The sequence below is a fragment of the Lagenorhynchus albirostris genome, chromosome 19 (genome assembly GCF_949774975.1).
Source record: "Lagenorhynchus albirostris chromosome 19, mLagAlb1.1, whole genome shotgun sequence".
NCBI lineage: Eukaryota > Metazoa > Chordata > Mammalia > Artiodactyla > Delphinidae > Lagenorhynchus > Lagenorhynchus albirostris.
The window spans coordinates 23,980,287-24,001,652 of NC_083113.1; the positions used below are offsets into that span (position 1 = coordinate 23,980,287).

The 21,366-nt window shown below is 41.6% G+C and overlaps 2 protein-coding genes across 7 annotated transcripts in view; one reads left to right on the forward strand and one right to left on the reverse strand.

Moving 5' to 3' along the window:
• The window catches only part of VPS35 (VPS35 retromer complex component), a 41,460-nt gene extending 28,988 nt beyond the window's left edge, over positions 1-12,472 (reverse strand). For both annotated transcript variants that reach the window (XM_060131048.1, XM_060131047.1), the window contains exon 1: positions 12,400-12,472. In XM_060131048.1, coding sequence (XP_059987031.1) covers positions 12,400-12,402 — 3 coding nt within the window. In that variant the 5' untranslated portion in view covers positions 12,403-12,472. The remainder of the gene's footprint in view (positions 1-12,399) is intronic.
• Positions 12,473-12,605: 133 nt separating this feature from the next.
• Positions 12,606-20,057, forward strand: ORC6 (origin recognition complex subunit 6). 5 transcript variants are annotated; one of them, XR_009537227.1, is made up of 8 exons: positions 12,606-13,018; positions 14,835-15,011; positions 16,253-16,416; positions 16,631-16,720; positions 17,907-18,019; positions 18,416-18,484; positions 19,511-19,699; positions 19,918-20,057. XR_009537227.1 is itself a non-coding variant. In XM_060131830.1 (8 exons), the coding sequence occupies exons 1-7, from the start codon at positions 12,851-12,853 to the stop codon at positions 18,468-18,470; spliced, it is 867 nt and encodes a 288-aa protein (XP_059987813.1). In that variant the 5' UTR covers positions 12,606-12,850; the 3' UTR covers positions 18,471-18,484; positions 19,511-20,057. The 5 variants fall into 5 exon arrangements, 4 of the variants coding, with proteins under 4 accessions (XP_059987813.1, XP_059987812.1, XP_059987814.1 ...); XM_060131830.1 differs by adding an exon at positions 18,218-18,317 and having other exon boundaries at positions 19,511-20,057; XM_060131829.1 differs by having other exon boundaries at positions 19,511-20,057.
• Positions 20,058-21,366: the final 1,309 nt, after the last annotated feature.

Here is a 21,366-nt window from a genome sequence, read left to right on the forward strand (position 1 = left end):
AGGGAGAGTGGATGAGTAACTGCTTAATGAGTACAGGGTTTCCTTTTCGGGTGATAAAAATGTTTTGAAACTAGACAGAGATGGTAGTCATACAACACTGTTAATGTACAAAATGTCATTGAATTGTTTGCTTTAAAATGGTCAGTCAATTTTATGTAAATTCTACCTTAATAAAAAAGAAAAATGACTAGAGATAGAATGCCTCTTACACAATGAACTAGGAAGATGGAAGGCAAGCACTTACTTATAAACATTAAAGTTAAATCTGGTCTGCTCCATTATCAAAGACAATCAAAACAACACTTAATTTCGAGATTAACAAAAAGCACATAAAACCCACTTCTGAACTAGAATCATTCATAAAAATAGAATACTTTCTTGGTCTAATTTTGGAAAGAGGAAAAAAATTAATTAAATAATAAGCAATGCCAAGCATCTCTCTATCTTTTCCTGTGGCAAACTCTAGTAAACTGAGTTTCCCTGTGACCATACTTCTTCATAAGCATACATAAATTTCAAAGAAAAAGCTATGTATCTTTTAAACTGAACACTAATTTATACAACAGAACTATTAGTGTAAATGTTGGCAAGGAGAACATCAGCATTTAAGGATTCTGACTTCATGAAATTCACTGTTCATCACGGTCTAGCCATCTGAAAACTTCAGGAAGACCAAGTTATGGTTTGGGTTTTCTGGCTCTAAACTCTGGATGCAATAGATTTAACAATTATTAGAATCAATGGATTTCACTAGATTCAGATGGCCAACTTAGAGATAAGTAGTGATACATCAGGAAATTTTTATAATTTTTAGTGTGGTAAAACATATATAACATAAAATTTGCCATTTTAACCATTTTTAAGTGTGCGGTTCGGTATTAAGCACATTTACATCGTTTTACAGCCAATGCCACCATCTATTTCCAGAACTTTTTCACCTTTCCAAAAGGAAATTCTGTGCCCATTAAACAGTAACTCCCCATCCCCCGACTTGCACTCCAGGCAACCACCACTTTACTTTTTTTCTCTAGGAGTTTGACTTCTCTCTAGGAGTTTAACCTCATATAAGTGGAATAATACAATATTGCCCTTTTGTGTCCAGCTTATTTCACTTGGCATAATATCTTCAAGGCTCATCCATGTTGTAGCATATGTCAAATTTTCCTTCTTTTTAAGGCTAAATACTTCATCATGTGTATATACCATTTTGTTTATCTGTTCGTCTGTTGATAGATATTTGGGTTGCTTCTACCTTTTGGCTATTGTGTATAATTATACAGCAAATAAAACTGTGGTTATAAACAGATTACAAGCGGGGGGGTGCTGGGAAGATGGCGGAAGAGTAAGACGCAGAGATCACCTTCCTCCCCACAGATACACCAGAAATACATCTACACGTGGAACAACTCCTACAGAACACCTACTGAATGCTGGCAGAAGACCTCAGACCTCCCAAAAGGCAAGAAACTCCCCATGTACCTGGGTAGGGCAAAAGAAAAAAAAGAAAAAACAGAGACAAAAGAATAGGGACGGCACCTGCACCAGTGGGAGGGAGCTGTGAAGGAGGAAAGGTTTCCACACAGTAGGAAGCCCCTTCACGGGCGGAGACTGCGGGAGGCGGAGGGGGGAGCTTCGAAGCCGCGGAGGAGAGCACAGCAACAAGGGTGCGGAGGGCAAAGCGGCGATATTCCCGCACAGAGGATCGGTGCCGACTGGCACTCACCAGCCCGAGAGGCTTGTCTGCTCACCCGCCGGGGCGGGCGGGCCTGCAAGCTGAGGCTCGGGCTTCGGTCGGAGCGCAGGGAGAGGACTGGGGTTGGCGGCTTGAACACAGCCTGAAGGGGTTAGTGCACCACGGCTAGCCGGGAGGGAGTCCGGGGAAAAGTCTGCACCTGCCGAAGAGGCAAGAGACTTTTTCTTCCCTCTTTGTTTCCTGGTGCGCGAGGAGAGGGGTTTAAGAGTGCTGCTTAAAGGAACTCCAGAGATGGGCGCGAGCCGCGGCTAAAAGCACGAACCCCAGAGACGGGCGCAAGCCGCAGCTAAAAGCGCGGACCCCAGAGATGGGCACGAGCTGCAGCTAAAAGCACGGACCCCAGAGACGGGCGGGAGACGCTAAGGCTGCTGCTGCCGCCACCAAGGGGCCTGTGTGCAAGCACAGGTCACTATCCACACCACTCTTCCGGGGAAACTGTGCAGCCCGCCACTGCCAGGTTCCCGGGATCCAGGGACAAATTCCCAGGGAGAACGCACGGCGGGCCTCAGGCTGGTGCAACGTCAAGGCGGCCTCTGCCGCCGCAGGCCCGCCCCGCACTCCGTACCCCTCCCTCCCCCCAGCCTGAGTGCGCCAGAGCCCACGAATCAGCAGCTCCTTTAACCCCATCCTGTCTGAGCAAAAAACAGACGCCCTCCAGCGACCTACACGCAGAGGCGGGGCTAAATCCAAAGCTGAGTCCCTGTGAGCTGTGAGAACAAAGAGAAAGGGAAATCTCTCCCAGCAGCCTCAGAAACAGCAGATTAAAGCTCCACAATAAACGTGATGTACCCTGCATCTGTGGAATACATGAATAGACAACGAATCATCCCAAATTGAGGAGGTGGACTTCGAGAGCAAGATCTATGATTTTTTCCCCTTTTCCTCTTTTTGTGAATGTGTATGTGTATGCTTCTGCGTGAGATCTTGTCTGTATAGTTTTGCTTCCACCATTTGTCCTAGGGTTCTATCCATCCATTGTTTTGGTTTTTTTTTAATTTTTTTCTTAATAATTAATTTTAATAACTCTATTATACTTTACCTTTTTTCTTTCTTTCCTTCCTTCCGTCCTTCCTTCCTTCCTTCCCTCCTTTAGACAACGAATCATCCCAAATTGAGGAGATGGACTTTGAGAGCAAGATTTATGATTTTTTCCCCTTTACCTCTTTTTGTGAGGGTGTATGTGTATGCTTCTGTGTAAGATCTTGTCTGTATAGCTTTGCTTCCACCATTTGTCCTAAGGTTCTATCCGTCCCCCTTTTTTTCCTAAATAATTATTTTTTAATTCAATAACTTTATTATACTTTATTTTACTGTATCTTCTTTTCTGTCTTTCTTCCTTCCTTCCCTCCTTCCTTCCCTCCTTCCTCCCTCCCTCCCTCCTTTCTTTCCTTTTGCCTTCTTTTCTTCTTTCTTTCTTCCTTCCTTCCCTCCTTTTTCTTTCTTTCTTCCTACTTCTACTAATTCTCTCTACTTTTTCTCCCTTTTATTCTGAGCCGTGTGGATGAAAGGCTCTTGCTGATCCTGCCAGGAGTCAGGGCTCTACCTCTGAGGTGGGAGAGCCAACTTCAGGACACTGGTCAACAAGAGACCTCCCAGCGCCACATAATATCAAACAGCGAAAATCTCCAAGAGACCTCCATCTTAACACCAGCACCCAGCTTCACTCAATGACCAGCAAGCTACAGTGCTGGACAACCTATGCCAAACAACTAGCAAAACAGGAACACAACCCCACCCATTAGCAGAGAGGCTGCCTAAAATCATAATAAGTCCACAGACACCCCAAAACACACCACCAGACATGGACCTGCCCACTAGAGAGACAAGGTCCAACCTTATCCACCACAACACAGGCACTAGTCCCCTCCACCAGGAAGCCTACACAACCCACTGAACCAACCTTAGCCACTGGAGACAGACATCAAAAACAACTGGAACAACGAACCTGCAGCCTGAAAAAAGGAGACACCAAACACAGTAAGATAAGCAAAAAGAGAAGACAGAAAAACACACAGCAGATGAAGGAGCAAGATAAAAACCCACCAGACCTAACAAATGAAGAGGAAATAGGCAGTCTACCTGAAAAAGAATTCAGAATAATGATAGTAAAGATGATCCAAAATCTTGGAAATAGGATGGACAAAATGCAAGAAACATTTAACAAGGACCTAGAAGAAATAAAGATGAAACAAGCAACGATGAACAACACAATAAGTGAAATTAAAAATACTCTAGATGGGATCAATAGCAGAAAAACTGAGGCAGAAGAACGGATAAGTGACCTGGAAGATAAAATAGTGGAAATAACTACTGCAGACCAGAATAAAGAAAAAAGAAAGAAAAGAACTGAGGACAGTCTCAGAGACCTCTGGGACAACATTAAACGCACCAACATTCAAATTATAGGGGTTCCAGAAGAAGAAGAGAAAAAGAAAGGGACTGAGAAAGTATTTGAAGAGATTATAGTTGAAAACTTCCCTAATATGGGAAAGGAAATAGTTAAGTCCAGGAAGCACAGAGAGTCCCATACAGGATAAATCCGAGGAGAAATACGCCAAGACACATATTAATCAAACTGTCAAAAATTAAATACAAAGAAAGCATATTAAAAGCAGCAAGGGAAAAACAACAAATAACACACAAGGGAATCCCCATAAGGTTAACAGCTGATCTTTCAGCAGAAATTCTGCAAGCCAGAAGGGAGTGGCAGGACATACTGAAAGTGATGAAGGAGAAAAACCTGCAACCAAGATTACTCTACCCAGCAAGGATCTCATTCAGATTCGATGGAGAAATTAAAACCTTTACAAACAAGCAAAAACTGAGACAGTTCAGCACCACCAAACCAGCTTTACAACAAATGCTAAAGGAACTTCTGTAGACAAGAAACACAAGAGGAGGAAAAGACCTATAATAACACACCCAAAACAATTAAGAAAATGGGAATAGGAACATACATATCAATAATTACCTTAAATGTAAATGGACTAAATGCTCCCACCAAAAGACACAGATTGGCTGAATGGATACAAAAATAAGACCCATATATTTGCTGTCTACAAGAGACCCACTTCAGATCTAGGGACACATACAGACTGAAAGTGAGGGGATGGAAAAAGATATTCCATGCAAATGGAAACCAAAAGAAAGCTGGAGTAGCAATTCTCATATCAGACAAAATAGACTTTAAAATAAAGACTATTAGAAGAGACAAAGAAGGACACTACATAATGATCAAGGGATCGATCCAAGAAGAAGATATAACAATTGTAAATATTTATGCACCCAACATAGGAGCACCTCAATACATAAGGCAAAAACTAACAGCCATAAAAGGGGAAATCGACAGTAACACATTCATAGTAGGGGACTTCAACACCCCACTTTCACCAATGGACAGATCATCCAAAATGAAAATAAGTAAGGAAACACAAGCTTTAAATGATACATTAAACAAGATGGACTTAATTGATATTTATAGGACACTCCATCCAAAAACAACAGAATACACATTTTTCTCTAGTGCTCATGGAACATTCTCCAGGATAGATCATATCTTGGGTCACAAATCAAGCCTTGGTAAATTTAAGAAAATTGAAATTGTTTCAAGTATCTTTTCCAAACACAAAGCCATGAGACTAGATATCAATTACAGGAAAAGATCTGTAAAAAATACAAAAACATGGAGGCTAAACAATACACTACTTAATAACGAAGTGATCACTGAAGAAATCAAAGAGGAAACTTAAAAATACCTAGAAACAAATGACAATGGAGACACAACGACCCAAAACCTATGGGATGCAGCAAAACCAGTTCTATGAGGGAAGTTTATAGCAATACAACCCACCTTAAGAAGCAGGAAACGTCTGGAATAAACAACCTAACCTTGCACCTAAAGCAATTAGAGGAAGAAGAACAAAAAAACCCCAAAGTTAGCAGAAGGAAAAAACTCATAAAAATCAGATCAGAAATAAATGAAAAAGAAATGAAGGGAACAATAGCAAAGATCAATAAAACTAAAAGCTGGTTCTTTGAGAAGATTAACAAAATAGATAAACCATTAGCCAGACTCATCAAGAAAAAAAGGGAGAAGATTCAAATCAATAGAATTAGAAATGAAAAAGAAGTAACAACTGACACTGCAGAAATACAAAAGATCATGAGAGATTTCTACAAGCAACTCTATGCCAATAAAATGGGACAACCTGGAAGAAATGGACAAAGTATTAGAAATGCACAAACTGCCAAGACTGAATCAGGAAGAAACAGAAAATATGAACAGACCAATCACAAGCACTGAAATTGAAACTGTGATTAAAAATCTTCCAACAGACAAAAGCCCAGGACCAGATGGCTTCACAGGCGAATTCTATCAAACATTTAGAGAAGAGATAACACCTATCCTTCTCAAACTCTTCCAAAATATAGCAGAGGGAGGAACACTCCCAAATTCCTTCTACGAGGCCACCATCACCTTGATACCAAAACCAGACAAGGATGTCACAAAGAAAGAAAACTACAGGCCAATATCACTGATGAACATAGATGCAAAAATCCTCAACAAAACAGTAGCAAACAGAATCCAACAGCACATTAAAAGGATCATACACCATGATCAAGTGGGGTTTATTCCAGGAATGCAAGGATTCTTCAATATAAGCAAATCTATCAATGTGATAAACCATATGAACACATTGAAAGAGAAAAACCATATGATCATCTCAATAGATGCAGAGAAAGCTTTTGACAAAATTCAACACCCATTTATGATAAAAACACTGCAGAGAGTAGGCATAGAGGGAACTTTCCTCAACATAATAAAGGCCATATATGACAAGCCCACAGCCAACATCATCCTCAATGGTGAAAAACTGAAAGCATTTCCACTAAGATCAGGAAGGTTGCCCACTCTCACCACTCTTATTCAACATAGTTTTGGAAGTTTTAGCCACAGCAATCAGAGAAGAAAAGGAAATAAAAGGAATCCAAATCGGAAAAGAAGAAGTAAAGCTGTCACTTTTTGCAGATGACATGATACTATACATAGAGAATCCTAAAGATGCTACCAGAAAACTACTAGAGCTAATCAATGAATTTGGTAAAGTGGCAGGATACAAAATTAATGCACAGAAATCTCTGGCATTCCTATATACTAATGATGAAAAATCTGAAAGTGAAATCAAGAAAACACTCTCATTTACCACTGCAACAAAAAGAATAAAATATCTAGGAATAAACCTACCTAAGGACACAAAAGACCTGTATGCAGAAAATTATAACACACTGATGAAAGAAATTAAAGATGATACAACTAGATGGAGAGATATACCATGTTCTTGAATTGGAAGAATCAACATTGTGAAAATGACTCTTACTACCCAAAGCAATCTATAGATTCAATGCAATCCCTATCAAACTACCACTGGCATTTTTCACAGAACTAGAACAAAAAATTTCACAATTTGTATGGAAACACAAAAGACCCCGAATAGCCAAAGCAATCTTGAGAACGAAATACAGAGCTGGAGGAATCAGGCTCCCTGACTTTAGACTATACTACAAAGCTACAGTAATCAAGACAGTATGGTACTGGCACAAAAACAGAAAGATAGATCAATGGAACAGGATAGAAAGCCCAGAGATAAACCCATGCACATATGGACACCTTATCTTTGATAAAGGTGGCAGGAATGTACAGTGTAGAAAGGACAGCCTCTTCAATAAGTGGTGCTGGGAAAACTGGACAGGTACATGTAAAAGTATGAGATTAGATCACTCCCTAACACCATACACAAAAATAAGCTCAAAATGGATTAAAGACCTAAATGTAAGGCCAGAAACTATCAAACTCTTAGAGAAAAACATAGGCAGAACACTCTATGACATAAATCACAGCAAGATCCTTTTTGACCCACCTCCTAGAGAAATGCAAATAAAAACAAAAATAAACAAATGGGTCCTAATGAAACTTCAAAGCTTTTGCACAGCAAAGGAAACCATAAACAAGACCAAAAGACAACCCTCAGAATGGGAGAAAATATTTGCAAATGAAGCAACTGACAAAGGATTAATTTCCAAAATTTACAAGCAGCTCATGCAGCTCAATAACAAAAAAACAAACAACCCAATCCAAAAATGGGCAGAAGACCTAAATAGACATTTCTCCAAAGAAGATATACAGACTGCCAACAAACACATGAAAGAATGCTCAACATCATTAATCATTAGAGAAATGCAGATCAAAACTACAATGAGATATCATCTCACACCAGTCAGAATGGCCATCATCAAAAAGTCTAGAATAAATGCTGGAGAGGGTGTGGAGAAAAGGGAACACTCTTGCACTGCTGCTGGGAATGTGAATTGGTTCAGCCACTATGGAGAACAGTATGGAGGTTCCTTAAAAAACTACAAATAGAACTGCCATATGACCCAGCAATCCCACTACTGGGCATATACCCTGAGAAAACTAAAATTCAAAAAGAGTCATGTACCAAAATGTTCATTGCAGCTCTATTTACAATAGCCCGGAGATGGAAACAACCTAAGTGCCCATCATCGGATGAATGGATAAAGAAGATGTAGCACATATATACAATGGAATATTACTCAGCCATAAAAAGAAATGAAATTGAGCTATCTGTAATGAGGTGGATAGACCTAGAGTCTGTCATACAGAGTGAAGTAAGTCAGAAAGAAAAAGACAAATACCGTATGCTAACACATATATATGGAATTTAAGAAAAAAAATGTCATGAAGAACCTAGGGATAAGACAGGAATAAAGACACAGACCTACTGGAGAACGGACTTGAGGATATGGGGAGGGGGAAGGGTGAGCTGTGACAGGGCAATTGAGAGGCGTGGACATATATACATTAACAAACGTAAGGTAGATAGCTACTGGGAAGCAGCCGCATGGCACAGGGATATTAGCTCGGTGCTTTCTGACCGCCTGGAGGGGTGGGATAGGGAGGGTGGGAGGGAGGGAGACGCAAGAGGGAAGAGATATGGGAACATATGTATATGTATAACTGATTCACTTTGTTATAAAACAGAAACTAACACACCATTGTAAAGCAATTATACCCCAATAAAGATGTTAAAAAAAAAAAAGAAAATCATTTTTGATTCAACCTACCGAGCACCAAGTGCATCAAGTGCAGAATAGAAGAATAAAGGGTGATTTGACTTCAAAAAAAAAAAAGAGATTACAAGCAATTCAAAAATACTTGTATAGAAATGACCAGATTCAGTAATCTGAAAACAAATTGGCAAAATTTTTCTATTTTGTATCAATGGGGTTTAAAATTAATAGAAACATATATATACACAATGTAGAAAATTACAGACTTATTAGTAGGCTACAAATGAAGAGATAAAGCTATATTAATGTATTTTTACATATTACTTGTAAGACAATGTAGTTATTATACAAACGGCTATTCTAGTCTACTTATTTATTTATTTGGCTTCATTGGGTCTTCATTGCTGTGTGTGGGCTTTCTCTAGTTGTGACGAGCAGGGGCTACTCTTCGTTGCAGTGCACGGGCTTCTCATTGCGGTGGCTTCTCTTGTTGCGGAGCACGGGCTCTACGTGCGCGGGTTTCAGTAGTTGTGGCACATGGGCTCAGTAGTTGTGCCACACGGGCTTAGTTGCTCTGTGGCATGTGGGATCTTCCCATACCAGGGCTTGAACCCGTGCCCCCTGCATTGGCAGGCGGATTCTTCACCACTGCACCACCAGGGAAGTCCCCAAATGGCTATTCTAAAGGAGCATCTAGATGCCCTTCCTGGGAAGTGTCACATTGCGAGTAGTGTCAGGTATAACGTGAACACGCTCTCATTAAACACAAGCCAGGTAACCAATGATTCCTCACTCATGAAAGTGGTTCTCCGTTTACAAATGACCCTGTACATAGCAGCTACATGCATCAGAGAAAAATGGAAACACTACAGAGTCAAAATCAAATTAACATTTGTGATCAGGCCCATTTTAGCGTGAGACTCAAGCCGAACAGCCCTCCCAAGTCTACACAGTTAAAAGGTGCAGAGAGGTGGTGCAGTGGTTAAGAAGCTGCCTGCCAATGCAGGGACGGTTCGAGCCCTGGTCCAGGAAGATCCCACATGCCGCGGAGCAACTAAGCCCATGGGCCACAAACTACTGAAGCCCGCGCGCCTAGAGTCCATGCTCTGCAACAAAAGAAGCCACGTAATGAGAAGCCCATGCACCACAACAAAGAGTAGCCCCCCTCGCCGCAACTAGAAAAAGCCCGTGTGCAGCAATGAAGACCCAACGCAGCCAAAATTGAATAAATAAATTTATTTTTTCAAAAAGGTGCAGAGAGAACAAAGGTCACTATGAACATATCACTTATAAAACTATTCTCCATTCAAACAATGTGCTTTCACTTCCTCTTGTAGCAAACAAGGTTAATAAGAGTACTTACATCACCGTTATGAGTAATAAGTGAAGTGACACAGATAAAGCTTGAAAAGTGCTTAGCACTTAGTAATAAGCACTTCACATAAGTGTTACCATTATTATTATATCCCCCTTGGACATCAGCAATTATCTCCAACGATCCTAGGAACTTATTTGTCAATCTCTCCACTCATGCTACAGATGTAATCTAACAACGCGATGCAAAGCAACTGTAAAGTGAAAATAACCAGTCTCTCAAAGATACAGAATTTCATTATGTTAATGAAAGTACTATTTTAAAAATGATGATAAGACACAAAATAGCAATTGAAGTGGGGAGAACTAAGGATGATGAAGGGATGGGAACGTCCAAACATGTATTTTAATACCAAAGTGTCTCCACCTTAATTTACCAATAAATTGCCCCAGGAATCCTATGATGGCACACACCATGAGCATTCACTTCTCCCAGCTTTATCTACTAGCAATACGCTTTCTTCTCCACCTGGGGAATTTCTGCTCACCTTTCTCAGAATCAAAGTTAACATTTACTTCCTGTAGTCTTTCCCAAGCTCCTCAGGCAGAACCGTCTCTCCCTCCAGGGCCCCACAACACTGAGTTGACAGTGCTAGCAAAGCGATCCTCAGACTGTATTCCATTAAGTGCCACAAGCAAGTCTTCCCTGCTAGACCCTTAAGTTCTTTGAAAGCAAGGACTATGTTCCCATTGCCCAGCACAGTCCATGACATAGAAGGCACACAAGATGCATGATGAATTGAACTGGATCCTAGAATTTTAGGATTGGGAAGGGCCAAAGAGGCAACATTTGTTTTCAGATGCAAAAAGGAGACTCAAAGAAGATTGAGTGACTTGCCCAAGTCACAGAGACAGTGGCTGTGACAAGACTGCTACTCAAGTTTTCTTTCCCAATAAAATTCATGAGAACAGGACTGGCTCACTGTGTCTGGCTCACTGCTCCAAACTGGTTCATCAAGCACAGAATCTGGATGTATAGTAGATCCTCAAGTAACTGCTTTGATTACAAAACACTATAAATGTCAATCCATAAACGTTGAGAAACAGAGATATCCTAGTTTAATTTTTGCACCGTTCTCATATCAATTCCCAACTAAAAATTCTGAGAAATAAGCAAAATCACCTTGTATGGCATCATATTATATGAAAGTAATATATGTCAAACATTCTGCTTTCTGGCATTAACACATTTAAAGCGACCCCTGTTTCCAGGCTTACAGGTTTTCAGAAGCCTGTCTACGTAAAGTAAATAGTGAGATAAAACTGACATACTGTACACCAACATCCAAAAACATTATTCATACTGTGCAGGCTATGTCAAACGCTAATAAAATGCAAGTGACAACTTGCCTTTGTGGAAACTAGACACAAGGATTCACACTTTGAGGAAGTTCAAGTTCACCAGCCAACAGCCACACCACGATTTGCTGCCAGCACGGAGAGGCGCTAAGGAGTATGCCTACTTCCAGGAAGTAAAACACTTGGATTTCATCAATGGGGAGGTCAGTAAGAGAGCCAGGACGCCCAACGAACAAGTGTTAAAGGAAACAAGCAGTCTCCTTTCCGTCTCTCAGAATTAGTAGATATCAGAGAGCATGAGTCCTTCCAGGAAATTCACGTAAGCGAGTCCCTAGAATTCTGACACACACTGCAATCGAAGGGGGCTATGAGGCCGAAGAAGGCCCGGGCACCGTTAAGGCCCCTCCGGAAGGTATTTCTTGCACAAGGAAGGGATAAGAAAGCACTACCAGGCACAAAGGTGGAACCGCCAGCAAGGGAGCAGCCTCTGGGCGGATCCCAACGCCACCTCTGAGCCTCAGGCCCTCCCCACGCTCCCGTTCCAGCCAGACGCCCAGACCCGGCACTCTGGATCCCATCAAGGCGGGCGGTGGCCGACTCCACTCAGAGGGGCCGCAGTCCCTCACGGACCCCCAGAGCTAATGGGCGGAGACACCTCCTCAAAGAGTAACGGCCGCGGCCAAGCACCCCCGCCCACCCGAGCCCGGATCGCCCCGCCTGCGGCCTTCCCCGGCCTGTCGCCCACCCCGCAGGCCAAGCCGGGCTGGTATTAGCCCCGACCCGGCTGCGGGGCCCCGACTCCTCCTGCAAGGCTCCAAGGCGGTGGGAGTGAGCAGGTGCTGGGAGAAGGGTCGGCCCGGGGCCCGCGGCCCCTCAGCACTCACCATGGCGATTCCCCTAAGCCTGCAGCTAACAGCACCCACCCCGCGCGGAGCCTCCCGCGGTCAGGTGACTCTGCAGCCCCTCCAAGCCCCGCCCCCTCTAGCTCCGCCTTCGGACGCTGCAGGCAGCTCCTAGATTGGCCCTCCAAGTCTCGCGTATTTATTGGTCCTTGTCACTTCACGCTGGACTGAGGAACCTAGGCGCCAGCCAATCTCTCCACAGTGTGTGGCGGGACAGTGCGGAGTAGGGGGAAATCCCTCGGCTGCAGGAAGGAGACAGCAAGAGCCTAAGGCAGCGTTTGCGTCTGCCTAAAAGGGAGGAATAAAAGGAGTGGGAGCTGCCGGAGCACATTCACTTTCTGCCTTGGCGCGTGTACTCGCAGCGCGCACGCTCAAGAGGAAGACCAGGATTGGTTTACGGGGTAGTCGCAACTTCTTGTCCCAACCAATCCAGATGCAGCGGGGGGGTGGGTCCCGGCCCTCACTGGCTGGCGAGACGTCCGCGCGCGGGTTTCGTCGCGTTGCAGCTGTTTGCGGGTGTAGTCTTTGTCCGCGCCATGGAACCTGGTCTGATCCGGCGTTTAGCCCCGCGCCTGGGCATCGCCGAGCCGGAGGTGCTGAGGTGAGTCCGGTCGGGCGCACCCCAGCGGCCCTGCGCCCTCAGAAGGGATTTAGGCCCTACCTTAAGAAAAACCTCCCGACAGTGAGCTTCGTGAGCAGGCCGGAGGGGCGAGTGTAGACGCCCCTGGGAACAGCTAAAACTGTGGGATGCACGGTGGTGGGAAAGGGAGAGAGGCGGAGAGCTTGGGTCGTTTCCCTGAAACTTATTGAGAGTGCGTTTACGGCGGAGGCAGACCTACGGGGTAGAGACCTCATGGAGGGCAGTGTCTATGGTGGCAACGACTACGCAGGAAGTGGAATGGGGTGGTGTGCGGAGCCGCTGGGGATGGAGCGGAGCGCAGCTTCTCTGCAGCCTTTAATTTAAAAGAAACTTGCGAGAAAGCCTCGGATGGGGGGGGGGGTGCCATTGGCGCTGAGACCCGATTTATAGAAGGTGCCAGCCACGGGAAGATGTGCGAAGAGGGCCCAAGCAGGGACAGCAGCCTGTGCAAAACCCCGGAGATGGGAAGGACTTTTGCATGATCCAGGGTTAGAAATAAAGTATTGGGGCTTCCCTGGTGGTGCAGTGGTGAAGAATCCGTCTGCCAATGCAGGGGACACAGGTCGAGCCCTGGTCCGGGAAGATCCCACATGCCGCGGAGCAGCTAAGCCTGTACACCGCAATTACTGAGCCTGCACTCTAGAGCCCGTGAGCCACAACTACAGAGCCCGCGTGCCACAACTACTGAAGCCCGTGTGCCTAGAGCCTGTGCTCCGCAACAAGAGAAGCCACCGCAATGAGAAGCCTGCGCACTGCAACGAAGAGTAGCCCCCGCTCGCCGCAAGAGAAAAACCGCGTTTAGCAACGAAGACCCAACACAGCCGATAAGTAAATAAATGTTAAAAAAAGAAAGAAAGAATTGTAGTTAAACTGGGGGGGCAGGGCTAGCCTGGGTGCTTGGACTGTCAATTAGGTGACAGAAGGGAAGGAAAGGAACACCTCCTGGACTCGTAATCATTTAGAACAGTGGTTCTCAAAGTGTGGTGCCTGGACCAGCAGTATCAGTATCTCCTTGGAACTTGGTAGAAATGCACATTTTTAGGCCCCACTATAGGCCTACTGATCAGAAACTCGGGCTGGGACCAGCAATCTTTTCACAAGCCCCAAGGTGACTGTCATGTACACTAAAGTTTGAGAACCACAGATTTATTTTTATTTATTTATGTATGTAAGTATGTATGTATGTATGTACGTATGGCTGCGTTGGGTCTTCGTTACTGTGCGCCGGCTTTCTCTAGTTTCGGCGAGTGGGGGCTACTCATAGTTGCGGTGCGCGGGCTTCTCATTGCAGTGGCTTCTCTTGTTGCAGAGCATGGCCTCTCAGCGCGTGGGCTCTAGAGCGCAGGCTCAGTAGCTGTGACGCAGGGCCTTAGTTGCTCCGCGGCATGTGGGATATTCCTGGACCAGATATCGGACCCGTGTACCCTGCACTGGCAGGCGGATTCTTAATCACTGCACCACCAGGGAAGTCCCAAGAACCACAGATTTAGAGGAAGGAGGAACCCTGGTCTCACTTGCCTGCCTATGTCACAATTCATGCTTGTTCCTGTAATGGAAGGCTGAAAGAAGGGTTGGCCTTTTTGGGAGGATTTCAGGAACTTACTTTTGCTTGAAAGTACTTGAGCACAGTGATGTCTGGAGTCAGAGGGTCTGTTCTGTTTTGTAGAACCCTGTCCTCCCCCAAAAGATGGGAGTTTCATTCCCAGCCCCAAATAAACTTGCATAGGAATTAGGGTCGGAGTGAAGTTCGCCAGGCTGAATTCATTGTTTACCAAAGTATTGGGCAGACTTCTGGGAAAGAGTTTTAGTGAATGTGTTGCTCAGGAAAGCAGAGGAGTACTTGCGACTGTCCCATGTGAAGTGTATTGGCCTAGCGGCACGAACCACAGAAACCAGCAATGCAGTCATGTGCCTGGACCTTGCAGCTTCCTACGTGAAGTTCCCCTTGGACAGGGTAAGTAGGTCCCACTGAATGTCTGAATAATCTGGTGCAACACTGAAGTTTAATCATGTTTTCATCTCTGGTTGGACTAGCCCCCATCAAAACTCCGTGTTTTAGAATTTTCCTGGCTATTCTCGTATGTTATTCTAGATGAACTTTAGAATCATTTTGTAGAGTTTGAGAAAAATTTTTTTGCAACATTCTCTCTATTCTTTACTACCTAGTTTTCCTGAGCACCTCTTTCTTTACAGAAGGCTGTCTTCCACACTGCCACTAGCATCATTCTCCTAAATCACATACTTTAAAACCCATGTATTATTTTTCTTCCAGTGTCACAGTGGTTGAGAGCCAAGCTATGGCAAGACTCACATGTTGAGACCAAATCTCGACACCACCGGTTACTAACTCTGTGTGTCTCTAGTTTCCTCATCCATCAAATGGGGATAAAGGTATCCATTTCACTGGATAATTGTAAGGAGGAAACAATGTACTATATGTTACACTGTTAACACAGTGCCTGTCACATAATGGTACACTGATAAAAATGGTGGCATTAAAAACACCATTGGCTCCCCATGGGTTGGCTCCCCATTAACATCAAACTCTCCAGCCCTTCTTGAACCCTACTAACCTCAAGCTACACTGTTCACTTAACAGACCATGCATCTTAATGACTGACTTTGTAAATGCAATGCCTTTTTTTTTTTAACCTGGAATGCTTTTCTAGCAAGCTCCTGTTTGTCTTAAAATGACCCTGCCTTGCTGTTACATCCTTTATTAAGCTTTCCTTTCCCAAGCAGAGTTGGTGTCCCTCAGTTGTTGATCCTCCTGTTTCTCTCCCAGTTTCCCTCTTATCTCCCTTTCACACACACTCTCCCTCCCCACCTCACTCCCACTACTTCCCTCCTTTGTTTTTCCAATGAATTGCACATTGGCACCTTTGTTAAAGCAAATACCATATATGCATCTCCTGTGTTTTTTAATTCACAGCTTGGCTGTGGTAACACTATGTTGTATTTTAAATTATCTGCACACATGCATGACTGCCTTTCTATAGTATGAGCTTATTGCCAGCGGTACTTAATTTGCCTGATATGATTACTGATTTTTGACTAAATGAAGCTAAACCTTTAGGTAGAGTGACTTGCCACAGAATTAATTAATCTTGGAAAGTTGACTTATTAAACAAGTGTTAAAGGCACTAATATACAGCACTTATGATTTTTATGATTCATCTGTTTTTCCTTTCAAAGGATTATTTAATTAAACTTTCTGGTTTGAACAAGAAGATGTATCAGAGTTGCCTTAAATCTTTTGAGTGTTTACTGGGCCTGAACTCGAATATTGGAATAAGAGACCTAGCTGTACAGTTTAGCTGTACAGAAGCAGTGAACATGGCTTCAAAGATACTGCAAAGGTATGAGGCATATAACTGAAAATCGATACTGATACATAAAGCAGAAATATCCAATGTCATGGTAATTTTCCGTCTTAAAAAATAACTAATATGCTGAAGTGACAGAATGCGTATCTTATACATTTAAATAGTTTGTAAGTTCTGATTTGCATTTTCAGTTTCTTTGAAATAATATTTTCTAACAAATAACTCTGCAAACACTGCTTTCACTTAGCTATGAGTCCAGTCTTCCACAAACACAGCAAGTGGATCTTGACTTATCCAGGCCGCTTTTCACCACTGCTGCACTACTTTCAGCATGCAAGTAAGTGTTCCTTTGAACATTCAGAAAAGTCTATAATTTATAAATAAATTTCTCGTTGCCAAAGAATACTTCTAATTTAGTTGATTTCAACTCAGAGCATATTTTCCTAAATAACCTTAATAGTGGCCAAGTGACCTGATTCTCAGTTTATCCCACGATGGACCTGACAACTAGGAACTAGTGTTGCCCAAAGCCCACTTGCCAAGTGACAGCCACATATATGTATATGTATGCTAAGTCATGAAACCTATCATTAAAACAGTGCTTAGTTGTGATTTTCCAGTCACATTTTTTTAAGTACTGATTGCAACTCTTTTTCAAGTAATTTATAAAACTTCTCAATGATAAATTCTTAATTTGAATCTTTGGGGTTATCTGTGTGTATACTGAAATTTTACCCTGGAAATATTAGTAATTGTTATCTTTGTCTAAAGTTGTCTTGTTTTATCTTGCTGGAAAACTCATTAGAAAACAAATTGTAGCTGGTGCTTAAAGAATAGGTTTCTTACTATTTAACCACTAATTTTGGTGTGTTTGGCTCCCTTAGCTACTATTAGTGAATAGAAATAGTCCCTTTATTTCAACAAAGGTATATGTATGTGTGGAGGGAGTATGGCTGTTATGGTAGAAAGCAGTATTGACAACCTCACTTTTGAAAGCACGTTTCACTGAACAAAGAAAGGTTTGAATGGGTCTGTTATTTTAAATAAGTTTGTTTTGTATTTTTCATTAGTGGTTGTTGTGAAGTGTTATTAGGGGGGGTTTTTGGAGGGGAGGGTGGTTTATATTCTTGTAGTCATATAAATATAAGCATCATAAGTGTTTAAAGTGAGTTAAACACTTTAAAATGCTGTAATTGTCATTTAACAAGTTAACATCTGAGATGTATAAGAGTTCTATAAAGCATGAAGTACTATAGCAAATGTTTTTATGTGCCCTATTTGTTATGTAACAGACCCCGTGTGCATTTTATCTCTCGCAGTACAATAAATAACTAAATAAATAGCTTTAAAAGGTAAGTTTGCATGGTTTTAGCTAATGATATACGTTTGAAATAAAGGGAAAATTAAACAGTTGGGGGCTCTTCATAAAGCCTTAGTGGAAAGGAAATAAGTTGATAACTGGTTGGCCAAAGAAGATAACAATACTGATCTTAAGAACAGTAAGTTATCAAATTCTTTTGTAGGATTCTAAAGCTAAAGGTGGACAAAAATAAAATGGCAGCCACATCCGGTGTAAAAAAAGCCATGTTTGATCGACTCTGTAAACAGTTAGAGAAGATTGGGCAGCAGATCGACAGTGAGTATTCATTCCACGTTGCAAGAATGTGTCATTTGAAAGAACGTCTCTGAAATACATATTCTTGTCTATCTGTAGACAAGATCGGTTTTTCCTGAGAAAATTACTGTTCTTTTCTATTTTTCAAATAAAATAGCTTAATAACTAAAAAACAAAAACAAAATAACCAACCCTGTGATTCCGTAAATTCATACCTAGAAAATAGATTCTCTGTTCTGAAGTCTGACAGGAAAAGCCAAAGAAAAGAGAAGGGCAAGATCATTTGCCTTCTCCTTATCCTAGTATTTGGTCAATCAAGGTATCTGGTTTTTATTTGTGATCCAAAATAAGCCCCAAAACTAAAATTGAAAATAGGAGAAAAATTAACTCGGATAATACTTTTTTTTTCCCCTAAAGGAGAGCCGGGAGATTCAGCTACTCCACCATGGAAGAAAAAGAAGACAGTGGTTGAACCTTCAGCAACGGGTGAAGCATTATTAACACCGGATGAACATTGAAATTAGTACAATGGGATTAGTGTACAGTGGGTTTAATGCAGTGAATAGCCCTTTGCTGCTTTAGCAGCTTGCCTTGACAAGAGTCAGATTTTATATTTGCAGCAACATGGATGGATCTAGAGATTATCATACTAAGTGAAATAAGTCAGAAAGAGAAAGACAAATACCATATGATATCACTTGTATGTGGAATCTAAAATATGACACAAATGAACTTATCTACGAAACAGAAACAGACTCACAGACATAGAGAACAGACTTGTTGCCAAGGAGTAGGGTTCGATTGGGAGTTTGGGACTATCAGATACAAACTATTATATATACGAAGGATAAACAACAAGGTCCTACTGTAGCACAGGGAACTATATTCAGTATCCTGTGATAAACCATAATGGAAAAGAATATACATATATGTATAACTGAATCACTTTGCTGTACACCAGAAACTAACACAACATTGTAAATCAACTGTACTTCAATTAAAAAAAAAAGTCAGATTTTAACTAAATCCTGGAAGTTAATCATTTGATAAGACAGTTTTCCAAGTAGTAGTTTACAGAAGTATCATGTAATTAAGAATACATCTGAAGGCAAACTGCTGAGGTTCAAATCCTGCTTTACCACCGAGTGGTTCTGTGATTTTAGGAAAGTGACAATTTCTGTGAGCCTCAACTTCCTAATCTATAAAATGTGATTAATATTAGCACCCATTTCACATAATTGTGGTGAGGGTTGAATGAGATAATACAATTAAAAAGTGCTGGATTCAGGGCTTGATAAATGTTAGCTATCATCAAGATGTCTTGGAATGCTTGGAGTGTAAGGGAGAGCGAAAAACTGATGTGTTAACTTCTGTTTCCACTTCTCATTTTGGTATCTTATTCCCTATTACCTTAATTAAGATAGAGGTTTTAAAGTAAACAAGCTTACTTCTTTCTTACTCATTTGTAAACATAAGGATTTTGAAACATTAAAAATTTTTTTTCTCTCATAGAAATAGAGAATGTAGTAGAGATCCCACATAAACCGCAAAAAGATGAAGATCTGACACAGGATTATGAACAGTGGAAAAGGAAAATTTTGGAAAATGCTGCCAAAGCACAAAAGGCTACAACAGAGTGATTTCAGCTTCCGGACCACCTGTACTGCAAACCAGCGGTGCATCTGCCACCTCAAGGAAGATGTGAGGGCTTTGGAAATTTGTTTGAACTTTTATAACAAGGATCCTATCCTTAATAGCAAAGAAACCAGCATTGGGGCTGAGCAGGGTGGCTCTCACATGGGCAGCAAATTCGTTAGATAAGCCACAGTGCCTGGTTGGCTCAGCCTTGGCTCCCCACAGGTCTGCTCTCTCCTACAAAATGTCATTGAAACCATTTTGCTTTCTTGTTTTGTTTTAAGCAAAAGACAGTCTCCTGTCCTATCCAGAATATGAAATTCAAGCTGAATGGAGTCTAAAGATTTTAAGTTTTTGTGTTAATCTCTTGGTTTGACTAAATATATAGTACAACCTAAGTTAATAAATATTATTTTTATATGCATTCAAGGTGCAGTTGTTATCAGTTTGGGAGAATCTGTGGTATGCCAAAAGCCGTCTACTCTAGCAGGAAAAAAGCCCAGGTTGCTGAACACTGAACCATACTGCTCCCCAGAGCACAAACTCTTGAATCAGACTTTCTGGGTTTAAAACACTACTCAGCCATTTACCACCTGTGAAACCTTGAGCAAATTAATTAGCTTCTTTATGCCAAATCAATAAGTAGGAATAAAAATAATGTCTACCTCATAGAATAATTTGGAGGAGTATCTGAGCTAATACATGTAAAGCATTTAGTACAGCTCCTGGTGTAAGTATTTAGTAAGTATTAAAATACAGAAAGAAACACATAGAGGTCTCACATAATTATATATTAGCATCATATTAAAAAATTAAGAAACAGACTAAAGTGTGACAACATGGATAGACCTAGAGGGTATTATGCTAAGTGAAATAAGTCAGACAGAAGTACAAATACCGTATGATCTCATGTGGAATCTAAAAACAAAACACGAATGGACAAAACAAACAAAGAACAAATTGGTGGTTGCCAGAGGGGAGGTGGGTAGGGGGGATGAGTGAAATAGGTGAGGGAGATTAAGGAGTACAAACTACCAGTTATAAAATAAATGTCATGGGGATGTAATGTACAGCATAGGGAATATGGTCAATAATATGTAATCACTGATGACATGATAACTAGACTGGTGATCATAATGTGTAGAAATATCAAATCACTATATTGTACACCTGAAATTTATATAATATTGTAAGTCAATTATACTTTAAAAAAGAGCCCAAGGTTTATTTTCTTTGATATCCACATACTGAAAAATGTAACCTTACTAAATACTTACTTTAAAACTATGGAAAAGGGCCTGGAAAGATAAGTTGCTAGGGGCTCTGAGGCATCATGCCAGACATAATTTTAACCAAAATTAAGAATACATGATCTACTACAAAGCTAACTTCAAAACTCCAATAAAATATCAACATATCTAAGGAGAATAAAATGCATGGAGAGATTGCATGTTCATGGATAGAAAGGCTCAATATTGTTGAGATGTTAGTTCTTCCCAACTTGATGTATAGATTCAACACAATTCCAATCAAAGTCCCAGCATTTTGTGGACATCAACAGACTAAAGTTTATATGAAAATTAAAAGACCCAGAACAACAAGTCGATATTGAAGGAGAAGAACAATGCTGGCGAGGATGTGGAACAATAGGAACTCTCATTCGTTGCTTGTGGTAAGGCATAATGTTACAGCTACTTGGAAGACAGTTTGGGAGCTTCTTACGAAACTAAACA